Below are 17,092 nucleotides of genomic sequence, written 5' to 3' on the forward strand. Positions count from 1 at the left end.
TGGTCTACCCTCGTAGTTTATCAATCATTGTATATTTCACTGTTCAGCAAATTGGAATGATGTGAAGCATCCACCCACCTTTCAGCCATCAGACAAAGAGAGATCTAAAATGATCTTATTTTAGATCTCATCAAGTACTTCAAGCACTTGATCAGTCACACAAATCCTTCCCACAGTAGCCTAAAGTTCATCCCAACAGAAACCAATCAAACACCAAATGGTGATAATGACCGACTATCTAAGTTACAGCTTTCTTTATTCTCCTATAAAACTGAGAAGACCAAACAGTACAAGGACTTCAAGCCCTGGCATCTAACATTCCAGACAGAATAGACAAGCAGAACACAGAAATAGAAAATATTTTAACACACACACACAAACACACAAAAACAAATAAATAAACAAAACCAGAAAGACCAGACACCCTCAGCTGAGAGATGATTAACTAAAGAAAAGGTGGGTTTGAGACAGAAGCCAGCACTTCATTAGACTTCAGCAAGTCTGATACCTCCAGTGACTTTCACTTGTTGTTTATGCAATGTTTCACAGCAACCAAAGCTACCCCCTCAAAGCCTCAGCAGTAGAAAATATGTTATCACTTTTTAAAAACTAGACAGGCTTCCATGCAGAATGGTTAGATCATCCTCAAAGTTTCCATAAGGTATCTCACATTCATTCTGAATAAAAATCTCTTTAACAAGACTGAACTTTAACCATGAAGGCCCACTACAGAATTTAGGTATCTTTGGCTAGTCCAAGCAAAACAAACCAAAGCAACGTACCTCAATGATGCAAGACTGCATCTTAATTAGAAACTCACATCCAGACACACTAATGCGTAACCCCACACCTAAGTGCCTATGCGGATCTCGACTATATTCAAAGCTTTGTTCTAACTTTTCAGAATTTGTTGAAAAATACATCTTGTGCAAATTACAAGCAGTAATTAGCAATCCTTCTCCCTTCCATTTTTTGTTTCCTCCCATTCAACATGGTTGCATAGAAAGACTTAAAAAAAAAAACAAAACTAAACAAGCCCATCATAGTCAATCATTAATTTTTGCTACTGGAAAAAGAGAAAACAAAGCTATTCCACAAGTCAGAATGGAGACTTATGCTTCAAAAGAGCTACCCAGTAGATTGAACCTTACAGGAAGATATAGGGGTGAGGGAAAAAAAAAAGGGTGGCAATTGCAAGTTATTAAGCGACATCTTTAAGAAATTTGCTACCCAAAGCTTCAAGTAGAACAAAACAGTTTTGTAGCTTTGCTTTTCTGGATACAGAATTGGAAATACTTCAGCAAAAGCTTACCTTTAAGAGAAGAGTAACTTCACCTTCATGTATTTCAAGATACAGACTGCACACATACCCAAAACAGACAGCAGAAACCACACAGATTTACTGAGGAAATGAACAACTGTTCTATCACTACACCTGCATTTTAATTTCCTAATCTTAATCCACAGGCATTGAGGAACTTTAGTTAACATGCACTTACATAAACAGCTTGATGTCTTCCTTTACAAAATAAACAACAAACACAGCAGTTCTTTTCTTCTATTTCAACTATAAAAACAAGTAACATTAGTTGGCCACCAATGCAAATTCAGTGCAAAACTAGGTAACCCTATTTTCTTATTAAAAACCCAGCATATCCTATCTCCTTCAATATTCACTTTCATTTTAAAAGGGTAACAAAAAAAGCTTGGTTAAGGAAGAGCTTTGTTTACAAGGACCAAGCCAGCATCAACAATGTTTTCTAAAAATACAGCAGTGTCAACCATCAGTGTGGAGAAAGCGTTCACTCCACATCTGCCAAAGTTTTAATAACAAAACCCCACACATTTATTACAAGAGAATATTACAATCAATGAGTTTCAGTGATCAAAAAGTAAAACTTTACAAAAATGCAAACACTGTGATTTCCAGTTGTGGAGTGCTAGATAGTTCAGGTTTACAAACACATCTTTTTGTTTATGCACACTTCAAAGTGATTTCCAGTCTGCTTTATTTTCCATCAAATACAGTACATTTATCCAAACAAAAGAATGTACATTCAATATAAAACATCTTGAGCAACAGTTACAGTCCAGTTCCCATTCACAGTATTTTTAGTGCAATGCACTAACAGGGCCAAATATTTCTCTATCTATAAAAGTATTTTTACTCCTGATCTTGTGATCAACATTTTTAGATATATTTTATACAAAAAGTATATATGAACACAAGGCACCTCCCTAACTAAGGGAGTGAACCCACATAAAAAACATGGTATTTCTTCTGATGCACAATACCTTTCAAATTGTAGCAATTTGACACAAATCACTAAACATTTTCTAAAAAGTAAAAAATAAAAAAAAAAAAAAAACCCCAAACCACTGACACATGAAACCTGCCAAGAATTTCATAATGACAGGCATGTGGCTGCTTTACTACAACCTTGATTAAAAAGTTAAAAAAAGGTATCTAAAACATTTTCCAAATTATACAAAGTCAAGTGCTACCCATTAGTGGTCATTCCTGATCTCCAGACAAAAAAAATATTCTGAGTTTCTCCCATACTATCCTCCCTTTTTAGTAATATTTAATGAAATAAGCTAACATTATGAGTGGTTGTGCACAGATTGTCTATAATACATCAGCAAATATTCACTACCTTCATATTAACATTAGTGTGTTGATCTTCAAAAAATAAACTGCAACTATCATTAAAGTGCTTGTGTATCTTTTTTTTTAAAAAAAAGTAAAGAATAGAGGAATGTGGATATGCTTGTAAACTTCCCAGATGTCTACAATGTTTTCCTATGAACCACATATGGAAACAAAATGGAGATCTTTGCAGCAACTTCAGTACGGCAAAATTCACCATGTCCCTGAACAGGGAAATCAGTCAAACCAAACAAATGGATGTTATGGCAAATACTAAAAATTAGTACAATTCAGCCAAGATACACTACGCTGTTTGCCCTTGTACATTCATTTGTAATAAATTTAAAACAGTATATAACACAACATTTGCCAAAGTAGGATATCACAAAAAAGCTAGAGCTGTTCAATCAGCACTACTAGGGAGGACCAGTATGCACGATGGAGGTTATTTCCTAAATGAGGAACAAAATTCTTCTTCCAAAGCTGCTGTTTATTAACTTGCCTCTGTACTTTCTTCATTTCAGAAATTTTGCTCTATACTGTCAAACCTCAACTGCATTGAGATAACTGCTAATTTAGAAGCACATGTGCATTTCAACTACTTCAGCGTTTGGGAAGAGGTACTGTCCAAGGAACAGTCAGAATGCTTATTAATTCAGTAAGAAAACAACAGCTTATGAAGATATTTCCTCCTTATAGTAACATTATCAGGGTATTAGCAGTTTCAACAACAAACTTAAGGGTTTTTTTATTCAAATGGACTTCAAACTTTCTGAACATCACCTGAACCTACCCGAGGAGAAATGCAAATAAACTAATGCTTTGAGTTTACGGATAGAATTTTGTCTTAAATTACATGACATAAATAATTTATAAGGCTAAGCTTTTAATTCATGATCAAAATGCAGAAGCCACTCCTCCTCTCAAATACAGCGTAATTCAGGGTCCAGCTGAGTGTATTTCTGAAGTTCTGTCCCATTTAGCCAGGATTTGTTACAAAGTCACAAAAGTACCAGATTACAATTTAACATAGCTGGCTGGCAAGTCACTATAAAAGCTGAACTCAAACCAAATTACCTCCTGGGAAGTAGCTATTTCAGAGTTGAAATACAGGACAAGGCACATATACTCGGCTTTCTTTTCACCAAATATGCTAGAAAGGTAGTTCTGAATAAGGATGTTAAAAAAAATCTTATAGGTATCTCTACTGTCTCTCCTCACTATAATTTTTTGTACAATCCCCCAACTTTCAGGCATCAGTCAACCACCATGAAATACAAACTGACCACATACATAACTTATTTCCTTTTTTTAAAAGAGGTCCTTTTAGGAATACGCTGTCTTTAACATGAAGGCTATGGAAAACTGAGAAGTTACAAATACAACCCCTCCAAGTGCCAAAAAGTTCCCAGAGTACCACATAAGAAGTTCAGAAAGTTCTTGGCCAGACTTCTACACGTATTTAGGCTTAAAACAAAAATTCTTGATAAGACTTGAACACTTCAAAAAATAAAATGACCAGAAGTTTCTAAACCTGTGCTTACATAAATAAGGATTAAAAGAATCAAATTCTAAATTTGATGATTTAAAATGCGCTCATAGGCACCTAACTCACATTGACTTTGCATCAAAGCAATTAAGCATCTGAATTACATTCCAAAAACCTGTTCCCTGTCTTTTTGTTGACAGCGCATAGCCAATATACATTAAAATTGGAAAAAAACCCAAAAGAATAAAGCACAAATGACAATTCCAACAAGTACAGAGATTTTTTTCTGTTAACAGCTTTTACTGTTGTACCTCCTTTAGTACTTCAACTGGGTCACAGAGAAGTTAACTAACAGGTGAAGTTATTCAAACAAAAGTAATGTTAATTTAAAAAAAATTACTATTTTCAACATATATTAGCTTGATTACAACAGATGCCTTAAGACAATTTAGAGTTGACTCAGTACGATTTAATCTATCTTCTATTCCAACTTCCTACAATGACAAATTTAGAAATTAACTCTTTTCCAAAACACTAAAAACATGTAAGAAATAAATTTGACATCTACCTTAGTATTTAAGCCACTAAACCATAAAAATTTTCAGCAATAAATCAACAACAGTAAAAGAAAGGCAGTGGTTTTGTTTTGTTTTCTTTTAAAGAAAAATAATAAACAAAACACTTTTTTTCCTCACCAGACAACCGCTTTAGATCTTGTACTTCTGCCTTTGGTTTTATTTTCTTCAGGTGAGTGAGATACATTTGCTTTGTGAGTTTTCTTATGATGTTCTAGAAAAGCTTTTCTGGCAAATGCTTTCCCACATTTATTGCATCGGTGCAAAGAAAAGTTTTTTGTTACTTTTACTTCAATGCCAACATCAGCTCCTTCATACTTTTTACTGGAAGAGTTAGAGGTGACATCCTGTTTTGAACCAATCTGTTTTGTTTCATCCCTCTGAGGGCCTCTTTTTGTCACCTTATTTAGAACAAGATCGATTGGCTTTTTTATTGCTCTAATTTCTAAACTTGCAGTTATTTTCCCAAGGTAGCGTGGTGACTTTTTATGAACTACAGTTATGTGCCTTATCACATCACGCTTGCGACGTGTTTCGTAAGAGCAGAGTGGACACCTGTAGTATTTAACGTAAATGTTATTTCCATCTGTGTGTAATTCAATGTGTTTTGTCAAGTTCTGTTTAGAAGTAAATTGGCGTTTACAGAGCTTACAGTAAAGCTGCTTGAAGTCAAAGCCAGCTGAAAGTTTTGGCTTCCTGGTTTTTTGCTGGCCACCTGCAGCAGATGCATTGGTTGATTTAGAGGTTGATTTAGCAGTTGATTTACAGGTTGATTTAGTGGTTGACTTAGAAATTGATTTAGGGTTTTCAGCGTCCTGTTTAACTTTATTTTTCTGTGCTGACGGTGTGCTTTTTTTCTCATTTGAATTATTTGCTCCCTTTAATTCATTCTGTGGAGAAAGGGCAATGGAAGGGAGTGAAGGTTCTACAGAATCTGCTGGTTCAACTTTTACTTTTATTTCTGTGCCATTGGCAGTATTGTTGGGTCCTTTCTCTCTTTTAGAGTTCTTTCCAGAAAGAATTATCTTGTGAACAATTTGCATGTGCCTTTTCAGCATTATTTGTGAACTATATTTTCGCTTGCACAGAAGGCATTTGCATGCAGTTAAGTTGTATTCAGCCTTTGAAGACGACTTTTGTTTTCGGGTCTTAAAAGATTTTTTAGCAGAAACTGTATCCAAGAACAAAGGTTGCCCAGGCTTCGTAGCAATATCAGGAGTAATGGAATCCCTTCTTAATCCTCTATGAACTTCATCAAAATGCCTCCTTACGTTGGCTTTTGTAGCAAAAGATTTATAACACACAGGACAGCTTCTACCTAATGCTACAAGGACATTCTTGTTTCGTCCTTTCACGGAGGACTGATTTGGTTTCTTTTTTGTTTCTATGTACTTCTTTAGCTCTTCCATCTTTTTTTTGTGCACTTTTCGAATGTGCCGGCGTACACTCCGTCTGGAATGAAATTCTTTCCTACAAAGGCAACATATCAACTGGTGGCCAAAATCAGAATTATCCAGAGAGTCCACCTCAGGATTTAGTGCTGGAGGCTGTTCTTCAAGAGTAGGTATCCCCCTGTTTGTAACAGGATCAGCTGGAGCTAATTCTACAGTCTCCCCAGCTGGGGTTGGGGCTGGGGTTGGAGCTGAAACAGTCTTGGGTTGCTCAGTGCTGGGTTCCTGTATCTGTACTGGAGCTTGATCAGGGGTACTACTGCTTTCTACATTCTCATCTGGGCTATCAGTCCTTGATACATATTGAAATACAGCATTTTGATTAGTTTCTATAGGTTCCAATTTAATTATATATTCTTGCTTATCTACCCTTGGATAGATTGCTTCCAGGAGGTCATTTATGGCTTGACTCTGTTTGTCATTTATATCTGGGAGGTCTGTGAAAAGAGGCAAAAGTAGTTTTTAATGATCTGGTAATTTCGGGTTATTTCAAAGTATCTTCTAACCACTGTATCAATTCAGTCATCAAATCTGTACAAAAATCCTGTACTTGTACTACTTTTCTGACCATTTACACTTAAAGACTTTGAGTAATCATTGCTATGGCATCAGTACAAGTTACTTTTTTATTAAAAGGCAATATTGGAAGTACACTCTTCTAGCATGCTGATGTGAAAGCCACCTAAACTAAAAATTAGCTTGCCTGGAATTAAACAGATCTTTAAAAATCTGTATCAACTGCAAAAATGTCAATGACTCAAAAATGACTGAGCTTATTCTACACGTGTATAACTAAGTCTGAAGTATTATTAGAAACCGATTTTCCACTGCTGGAAATAGGCATCCTCAATAAAGGAACCTAATTCGGGAAATAAGGTCTTCTCTGTAAATTCTGAACAGTCCTTAAGAAAAAATGAAATGTCCGTGTAACCTAAGCACTGCACAAAGATAACAGCAGAGAAGAGGGAACTTAACTTCTGGGGCAGGGAAAGCTTTTAGTAATACCAAAGCAGTTAATAGTCTCAGTGATACAGTAAGATACTAAATGTTAAGGACAGAAAAAAAACTGTATTATTTTGGGGGGGGGGGGGGGGGGAATTTTACTAATTTCTCAAAACAATAAAAACTGAGCCAAAGAAGCTATTTTAAGAAAGAGTAACTTCATTGAGATTCACCAAAGGTTCATCCTGTATTCTGTCCTGATAAAGAGTTGGAACAGACTTAAAAATCAAGGATTCTCCTTGTTTGTCTGACGCCAGTAAACTTCTCAAGCTGAAGTTTGCTTTAGAAGTACTAATTTAATAAACCTCGTTTCAAAAAAAAAAAAATTAATGTTTTTGAAGCATTTATATTCTTGGCTTCCACAATATTAAGTAATGGGGTTTATTTTGTTTTACCAGAAATACTGGTAATTATACTGTCTGACAGCTTTGCTGGATACAAGCTTTTGTAGTTATGAAAACTAAGAAAAAATATTACTCCCATTTTTACCTTCATGTCATCCATTACTTTAGAGGCCTCAATAATATCCTGGCTTTAAATGCCAAATTAGTTAGTGATCTAGTTCCCAGCATGATACACTAAGCATCTGCACTGACATCACTAAGAAGTCAAGGTGCTACAGCAAAATCGTGAGGCACCAAGATGATACAGTTTAGAGTTTTCCATGATGATTTGAAGACATGATTCCTGGTAACAACTAATTAAAACCCCACACTTAGTCAGGGTTGTTCCTTCCACACTGCCAGCAACACATAAAAAGTGTCTGTAAAAGAAATATGCTGGTTTTGTTACTCAGAACCCATCTTCTAACACTGAATTTTTAACACCTTTTGCAGTCAGTTTCAGATGCACCTATTTATATAATTTTTAACAAGGGTAAAAAGTCCTTGCTTTAAGTCCTTTCAAACCACTTAATGACTACACTAACAGAACACATCTCAAAAAAATCATCAGGACTTTCACCATGAGGATGGTGAACTTTTATTTCCAGCTCTCGTTCCCTACCTTTTATTTATTGAAAAAAAAAAAACAAAAAAACCTTCCACTTTAGTCAATCATCATCATACTCAATTTTATGCAAAACAAGTATTTATAGCCAGAATTTTCACCAGGATTTTCACCATTCCCAGCTTTTGTCTCCTAACTTTTATTTACTGAAAAAAAAAAAACAAAAAAACAAAAAAAACCCCAAACACAAACAACCCTTCCACTTTATTCAATAATCATTATACACAATTTCACATAAAAAAAGTATTTATATAGTTTTACTCAGAACATGTAGTATTAATTCTCTTCATTTGCATCCCTCCTAGTAAGCAGTGAAATATGAAAGCTAGCCAGCAAATTAAATGAAGGCTAGTATGTCAGGAGCTGGATGGGAAGTCTTTACTGAGGGTACTCTTACTTTGCTTAGGGACTTCTGCATCTAAATCAGATGCACTTCTAACCTTGCTCTGAAAATACAACTCACCCCTTTTCACAGGGAAGCTCTGTGACTCTCTGCAACTGGCCAAGCACACTCATTTAAGTAAGGTGACAGTACTAGCCTTCTCACCTTCTCCTTCACAACATTAGCTGACACAATATGGGAAAAGAATTGCCTATGTACACCTCAGTTCGATCCTAATTCTGTAAATATTGAGGCAGGTATGCATTAATTAGAAAAGAAAAATCTTCACTGCATCTACGTTGAGCTAGTCAAGAGATTAAGATAATTAGAAAACTTTACAAAACATTTTTGATGTTAGCACATTTCCAAATTATTCAGCTTCACTCAGATCAACAAAAAATCATCACTGGAATGAGACTTTAATGAACTTTTTCATTAAAATATATTACTTTATCCTTTCCTTATTATCTTTCCTTTAATAATAAAATTCAATTCTACAACAAAGGTGATGGGCTCCGCCTGATCACAGAATATCTTATTGCAGACCAAGGTGAACTGAAGCGGTGGGAAATAGACAGTATTATTGAAGCACAGGTCCTCAAAGAAAATGGTGAACTTTTAGTCTGTGTTTCATAATGAGTAAGACTGAAGGACTGTGTCCATAACACTGAGCACTTCCCAAGTACAGGAGAACATGATGGATATTGATCCTAGCTACTTTACAGCATCCAGCTAAAGTCCATCAGAGCTATGCTGTTCTAAAACTGAAAAGCCTTCTTAGATCTATACCTTTCTACGAGATTAATTTCCCAGTCCTTTGGCATGCTTTTTGGTATCTTTCACAGTAAAGAGGGAAAAACAGGAAAGAAAAAGGGGAAGAAGGAATACAAAGTGTTAACAGGGGCACTCTCCGTTAAGAGGTTGGACATATAACTAGCTATCAAATTATGACATTAACAAGGGTCTCGGTTGTTAATGCATAGTAAATGCGTGATATGGCTTCTTTTACCACCATAAAAGTTATCTATATATGTTACTACTGAAATTTAATTCCACTTTTTTTTTTTTCGCCTTATGTTTCTGGCATGTTTGTATAAATGGTACAGAAAGATAACTTTCTCAACTTTAGAGAGCTTTATTAAACATTTCAATTAGTAAGACTTACTGTCATCCATCTGGAGACTTGGAGGACAATAAAACTTTTTATGAGTAATTAAATTTGGTAATCCTCTGAAGAGACTCCGGCACAATTTACACTCAAAAATAGTGTCCACATCTTTTAACAAGATATGTTTAAGTTGTTTAGTTCCTGTAATAAAAGAAACATTACACTTAAGGAAGGTTTTCTGTTCATCTTATAATTCACATCACTGCATGAAAATGATAACACTTTAAAATATGACAATTGCAACAGCATTTAATCTTCTGTTAATACTACTTTACTACACTCTGAAGCTTATGACACATATTCAAAGTTTCACTATGAAAACAAGACTAGTTTGGAAAAAGAAAGTCAAAGATTATGCAATTACAGTTTACAGGGAAAACGTGATAATTTATGATAAAAACTAACAACTAATGTTAGGAAGGAGTCCATGCTACAGTATCTGGATACTGCAACATAATTGCACAACAGGAAAGAACAAGCACCTAGAGTACTTAAAGAAGCCTGCTGCATTCCTTCTTCAAACTTATTCAAAAGTGCTGAGAAAACAAGATACATACAGGTACTTCGTATAAAAACAGTACCTTGTAAGGCAAAAAAATAGAGCCTACAATAAACAAAAAAGAATAACAAACAGGTCAAGAAATGTTACTATATCTAAGAATCTGACCCAAGATCAAGACAATGATTCTTAGGCAAGAAAGTAGAACTGTAGACATCTTTACAGCCTACTGAAAAGAAAATAAGTATAATTAAGTAGGCAACTTTTCTATTACAACATAGGCAGTGTGACAAAATATGCTATGCAGGTTTTCCAGACTATTATACACTGTATATTCAGAAATTCCCCATGGATACAGCTTGATTTAGTATTCCCCATGGATACAGCTTGATTTAGTATAGCTGATGTAGTTCCTCCCATGCTTAAGAACTAAAAAGATTCAGAGTTTACGTTACACTTCAAATTCACTCTTTCATTTCTCATCTCACAAAAATTAGGCCTACAATTAGCAACAGATTAATAAATTGTTAATACTTACCCACTCCCAATTATAAACTCTAGCTAACCAAATACAGCTTATTATCTTGCTTTTTTCTTCTTAAAATGGAATTAGCCAAAATTAATCAAAATTTTTTAAATAAGCAAAAAAAACTAGACCAAATTAATAGTATCAGACAACTATGAAACAATATCAAGACAATCTTCAATCTGAAACTGAAGTTCATTGTCTTCAGACACTTCTGTTAAAAGACTTCCTTTTAAAGATCAAATTCAGTCTGCAGAACTATTTCCTCAATGAACCCCTTTAAAATAGTAATAATTTCATAACAATTAATAGTTATTCAATACAAATGGGCCTTACCAAGGCAACTTTTTCCTTCTTGATGTAGTAGTAGTACATTGCTCGCAACTGAGTTTTAGCAAAGCATGACGTCTTCTGAGTCTTAAACGATTGCTTAAAAATGGGACCCAAACTCGACTAAGTGAGGCTACTGTCTGGTTTCTGTCCCCTCCTATGCCTTTCTTGGACCTCAGCCCCAACCTCTTCTTTTCTTCTCACTGCTCTTTCATGAAGTGTTACCACCTCATTTTCATCTGACCTGTATTTTTAGACTACTGGACAAAGACTTAGTGAAAACCCCAAATTTAAAACTTGATATCCCCCAAAACAAGTTGTTTACTCAGATCTCACCAACCACGTATGAATTTCTGCAAATACAGAAAACCACTGAAAAAAAGCCATCTGAACAAAACTGAAGATGCTCCATGTAGACTGAATTCCAGTAAGGTGCCAAACTATAATTCAAACAAAAGACCTCAAATTTGGTGATAGCACAAAATAATCCAAAATTTGGCCAAAATTTGCTATTGATGATGCCCTTGCCACAAACCCCTCTCCCAGACAAACAAAACAAAAAGATCGTCTAAACCATCACTGTTTCCCAATCAAGGGACACACAAGTTCCTTGTTCTCTGTCTTGTTACACTGATATTTCAGCCTTTTTCTGTTCAGGACTAAAATGTTTTTGTCTAATCCAAATTATTGGTTTTAAGAATTTGAGTGAAATGATTTCTGACATACCATAGGTCAGGCTAGATGACATGGTAGTCACTCCAGCTTCAAACCATCCTTATGCAACTATGAAGCTTTTCACTGCTGGGAGTTAAAAAATAATTGATCCTTTTGAATTAAACTGTAGACCTTTAGGGACTTCTAAAAATAGCAAATAAATTTAAATTATCCACTGGTTTTGCGGACACAGCAGGCAGAGCTAAAAAAAAACTAACCAAAACCATCTCCTTATTCTTGACCCAACTGCAGATTGTGGCAACAAGCAGTCAGCCTCCTAACAGTATATGCTGCCTCCAGCTTACTGAAGCCTTCTCTATTTTGTAGTTATCACAAGAATCAAAATAGTTTCCTTCCAATGAAATGTTTGTTCAAAACTAAGCAGTAAAATCCTGGTCTAAGTCCTTTTGCCTTCTGTTCAACTTCCCCGATGCAGGCGAGTGAGGATGTCAAGGTAAACTATCGATTTAACACCTGCCAGGGAGGACAACCTGGAAGTAGCCCAGAGACAGTACTTTCAGCTACTTTGTGCTATTACCAGTAGAGATTCCATTAATCTGCTTTGAGCAAAAGGAGCCTGGCACACATATCTGAGGTCTGAGGCAATCAAGCCAAACTAAAAAAGGTTATTAGTGACAACTCTCACATCCAGTGAAAGTTTTCATATATATAAAAATAACTCTATGTGGAAAAATCATAGAAACATAGGTTTCAATCATCTCTGGCATGCTCACCCAAACATTCACTTGTTATTCTTAGGTTCACTGCTATGTACTCTAACTCCCAAAACCAATAAGGAACACCTTGAAAGTAAAATGACAAAGCAGTTCTGAAAAGTTCAAGGTAAATACTAAATTTTCTCTTCACCTCAGGGGTTTAGGATGAACTCATTAATAACAGCAGGAGTGATGACACAAAGTAGAACAACAAACTGATTTTTAATGTTTTTGAGAGATACTTATACAGCAGGAGCTGTATCTTCACTACGTTATATGAAAACCCTTATAAACAGGAACAGCACCTAACACCAAAAACCTACAAACAGTTTGCAAAAAATGTAGAAAGTCAGATGTTGGTTAATATACTAAATATACATAACTCTTATAACCAGGTAATGAACTTTTCACAAAATAGACATAGCTTCATACCTGATCGAAAGCACTCAATAATTTGCTGAATACCAGATTTTGATGTCTGCAGAGGCTGCTGTAATAACGGAGGATCACCAGGTTCCAATAGGTGCACTGAAATAAATGAAAGAATAATAAGCCATTAGGGAACACTCAAGTGATTTTTACTAAAGTGTGGATTTTCTATGCATAAAATAAACTAGCTAAAAAAAAAGATCAGGACTACAGTAAAAGTTGCCTTACTCAAAAATTTTCATCTACTTTGAATTAAAAAAAAAAAAATACTGAATTTTCCAGCCATAATGCCTTCTGACAGTTTGCTGTCATTTTGATTTAAAGAAAATGTGTATTCAAAGCCGTATGTATGAAACACAAAAACCATATATAAAACCAAATTAGCTCACTAGAAACTTGTGTCGATTAAAGCAGTTCCCCAGAACAATTTACTTGACTCCCATCATTCAAATAGAAACAGATGTCCAAAAAGCATTACCAAATACTGTACTTTGCAGGTATGTGATTTCAGTGTTACCAGTACCACCTCAGCACAAAATCCAAATTTAAAGTAGCAGTGATCAGGAAGAAAAAAAAAAAATCACAAGTGTAACTATGCTGTATATACCAAAAAGAACTATTATAATATTTTTACCAATAAAACCACATTAAAGAAATGCTTCTGGTTTAAACAAACTGTTGAAGGTACACCTTATTTATGAAGTTTCATTCCGCATCACAAGCTTCGTAAAATCTACTAAAACCAAAACATTTACTGATCGGGATGACTGTTAAGTTATTTGAATAAGCAGTATTTATGAGCATCAGTAGCATTCCACTACCGTATATGCATACAGCAACTAAGTTTTTCTCAGAGGGAAACTCAAATTTAAGTAAGAGCCTTACTCAAGCATTAAACACGTGTTCGCAAAATTGTCAGTTAGGTCTTCTTTTTCATTTCTTACTGACAAAATAACTAACTTTGTACTTTGTAAATTGGCTCCTATCTTACCCATTTGGTTCTATTTTTAACCCCATTGTAAGGTTTCCATTTTTAAATGAAGCACCAAGCATCTCTAAGAAAGCTACTTTTGACAAAAAGCACTAGAGGCATCATATAAAACTACTTAGAGATATTAAGTGCAAATAGATTAAACACATTTTGACAGAAAAGTCATTCTAAAACATGTAAGGTTAAAAAGAAATTCAAGCTGAAAAGAACATCAGAAAGAAAAGCAGTCTAAGAAAAGAACGATAGAACGAACACTCCTCCAACTATGCTGGCCCCATTACATACTATTATATATAGGAACACATAACAACCATTACAAATCAGCTAATCGTTTGGGGATCTCTAACACAATGACGTATTGTATTCTACTGGCCCAGTCCCTGCTCTTCAAAATAGTATATTTTGGGTTGTATACTGCCTCTAATATGCATGTGCAGCACCCACTGACATCAAGAGGAGTGACATACATGAAGTAGACATAACACATTGCTGTTATTTGTAAAGCAAGAAAAGTATTTTAGCTTTTTTTAAGCACTAGAACAACTCACAGCCATCTCATCTTAAACACAAAGAACTGTTTCTACTTGCGAACAATACCTACTCTCAAATTACATTTAATTAAAGGAGCATTATCAAAGTTGCCATGCTCATGCTTTCAACTATTAATTCCCCAAACTGATGCCTTTCTTTTCAAAACACAAGTGAAAGCATCGAAATAACATGCCCTACAACAAGGCCACAAGGAAAGAACCACACTTCCTTTTAGGCTACCAAAAAGTAGCAGTAGGCAGAACAATTACCAGAAACAGAAAATAAAATCTAGCAAGTTAGCTAAACCTTCAAAGTATTCATTACACTTTCCACTGATGGCACCTTCCAGATCACACAGTAGTGGAATGCAAACAGACATTTCAGGACCTTTTTTTTTAATCCTCCGAGAACAATATCTTCAAGTTCACCCAGATACGTAAAGTAAAAACATTAACAACGAATGCAAGAGATTGCCAGAATTGTCATTTTTACGAGGAAAAAAAAAAAAAAATCAGACTATTACACTTTTTGGCAACAAAAGGCCCTGTTGTTTTACACAACTTCTTGCCTTCCTCTCTCACTACATACAATGCCCCTGTGGTGGTTTGGGGATTACTGCACATCCTGCAGGCACTCAGAAGCCATCTTCCTAAAATAAATTTAACATGACAGTTCAGGAATACTAAAAAAACATTACCAAACAAAATTCAGAAACTTTTTATAGCCAGAATAGTCACTGATGATGCACATTTACAACACAACAACAGTTTCCACAAGCTTTTAACGCAGCAGAGAAGCAAAACAGCCAAAGCGTCACACACGCCTATACCTGGTTCACAGCATCCATGGTGATGGTGGTCAGTCTGACAACACTTGTCCCTCAGAGGCATTTTCCGCGCGCACGAGCTGCTTTCCTCCTACATCCAGCAGCTCGTTTCTGCTAAGATAAGCACATTAAGGGTCACCCCCGAGGGGCAGGCGGCTCAGGAAGGTCAGCGTTAACCCCGCACACCCACTTCCTACAACGGCACAGCCGCAGCAGGCCAGGAGGCAGCGGCACCCTTCGCGCAGCAGAAAGTTTCCATTGTTTACAGCAGTCTCACAACGCCCTCTGCAACGGCCGCGACGGCGAGCCCGGCCGCGCCGCTCCGCTCCCCCCATCCCTCCCGCCCGGGCCCCGCCGCCACCTGTGCCCCGGCCCGGCAGGAGCGGCCCCCGTCACCGCCCGCCCGGCCGCCGTCCTCCCGCCCAGCCCGGCGCAGCCGCCCGGCCCCGCGCCCCTCAGCGAGCGAGTCCCGCCGCGCCTCTCCCCCGCCGCGCCGCGCTCCATCCCCACCCCCGGCCCTCCCCCCGCAGTCCCGCCGCCGGGACAGCGTCCCCCAGCTCCCGCGGCAGCGAGGGCAAAGCGGACCCCCGGCAGGCAGCGCCCGCTGCTCGCCCCCCGCGGCCCCGCCGGAGCTGGAGACGCGCCGCGCCGAGCGCGCCCGCCGCCCCGCCACGCGAGAGCCCGCGCGGGGAGGGGCGAGCGGCCGGCAGGTGACAGCGGGCGGCGGGAGCGGGCAGGCGCGGGGGCAGCCCGTACCGGGGAGCGGACGAGCAGCTTCCCCGCCCCGAGCCGGACTTCTCCCTCCGCCGTCCCGCCACAGCGGCGGCCGCTGACCCCGGAGCCGGATGGGCACAGGGGCAGGAAGTGACTGCGGGCCTGCCGGCGGGGGGACGCGCAGTGCGCAGGCGCCGCTCCCACCGCCCGCGCGCCCGCCCGGGCCTCGCAGGTGCCGCGGGGCCCCACGCGGTGGCCGTTGGGGCGGGGCGGCGCTGGAGGAGCCGGAGGGCGGGCGGCAGGAGCCCCCGCTGTCCTCGTCCCTGTGCGCAGGGAGGCTCCCCGCTCGTCGCCGCGCAGGACCGTGATGTGCCCGGCCCCTTTGGGACACCGGATTTCGGACGCCACCGTCACCTGAGGTGGCATTTCTGCCCCGTCTCAGACCGGTCTGCTTTATTACACTGAAAAATCCCCAACCGAACACTAGTTGATGTAGGAAATTCACCATGCAAAAGCGTAGATCAATGTTTGCAACACCTGGAGGAAAAACTCGGGAGGGAGAGCTTTGTGAAGTGTATTTCAAACACCGGCAAGAGGAATCGCTGCACTGCAGTGAATGGCCGGGCAGCTGGTGTCTCCACATACTTTTCACAAGGTGTCTGTTTAGTCCTACGCTCCCTCAGCAGCGTGGGTTGGTGAAAAGTTACTGCTTAGTTTTTGCCAAAGGAAAGGATGTGATTAAGTCTTCTGCTTACGAAAAGCCTATATTGTTTACAAAAACACTGTAAGGAAATGTAAGGAATAAGCACATGATTACAGAAAAAAATGCTGAGTGATGATACTAATATGGAAACGATGTGTCAAGCTTTGGCTTGTAATTCTTAATGGAGATGGGATTCATGGTTTCAAAGTCAACTCTGCTGTCTGTGTGAGAGTGAGACATCTCATGCTGTTGCTCACATCGGACATGGAGAGAGCCTACCATCTGTGACCATCAACTTAAAGCAATAAAGCCTTCTTTTAAAAGGTGGACATTGATTTCACCAGCACGTCATCTTTTTCCAAAGCAACAAGAGGCCAGATTCAGACTC

General features: G+C 38.2%; 1 protein-coding gene across 4 annotated transcripts in view; it reads right to left on the reverse strand.

The window, feature by feature from the left end:
- Positions 1-16,161, reverse strand: part of ZNF800 (zinc finger protein 800) — a 39,464-nt gene extending 23,303 nt beyond the window's left edge. For 2 of the 4 annotated variants that reach the window (XR_010609475.1, XR_010609473.1), the window contains exons 1-5: positions 16,044-16,161; positions 15,291-15,401; positions 12,943-13,038; positions 9,723-9,866; positions 4,835-6,602 (exon numbers count right to left, since the gene is read on the reverse strand). Coding sequence is in view for 2 of the 4 variants with exons in the window: in XM_065665030.1 (XP_065521102.1) it covers positions 4,831-6,602; positions 9,723-9,866; positions 12,943-13,038; positions 15,291-15,351 (2,073 nt within the window). In the remaining 2 variants the exon portion in view is untranslated. Of the gene's footprint in view, positions 1-1,544; positions 6,603-9,722; positions 9,867-12,942; positions 13,039-15,290; positions 15,402-16,043 lie in introns of those variants that run through there. The other 2 variants (XM_065665030.1, XM_065665024.1) reach the window with 2 other exon arrangements.
- Positions 16,162-17,092: the final 931 nt, after the last annotated feature.

The sequence above is a fragment of the Lathamus discolor genome, chromosome 1, assembly GCF_037157495.1.
Source record: "Lathamus discolor isolate bLatDis1 chromosome 1, bLatDis1.hap1, whole genome shotgun sequence".
In the NCBI taxonomy this organism is placed as follows: Eukaryota; Metazoa; Chordata; class Aves; order Psittaciformes; family Psittacidae; genus Lathamus; species Lathamus discolor.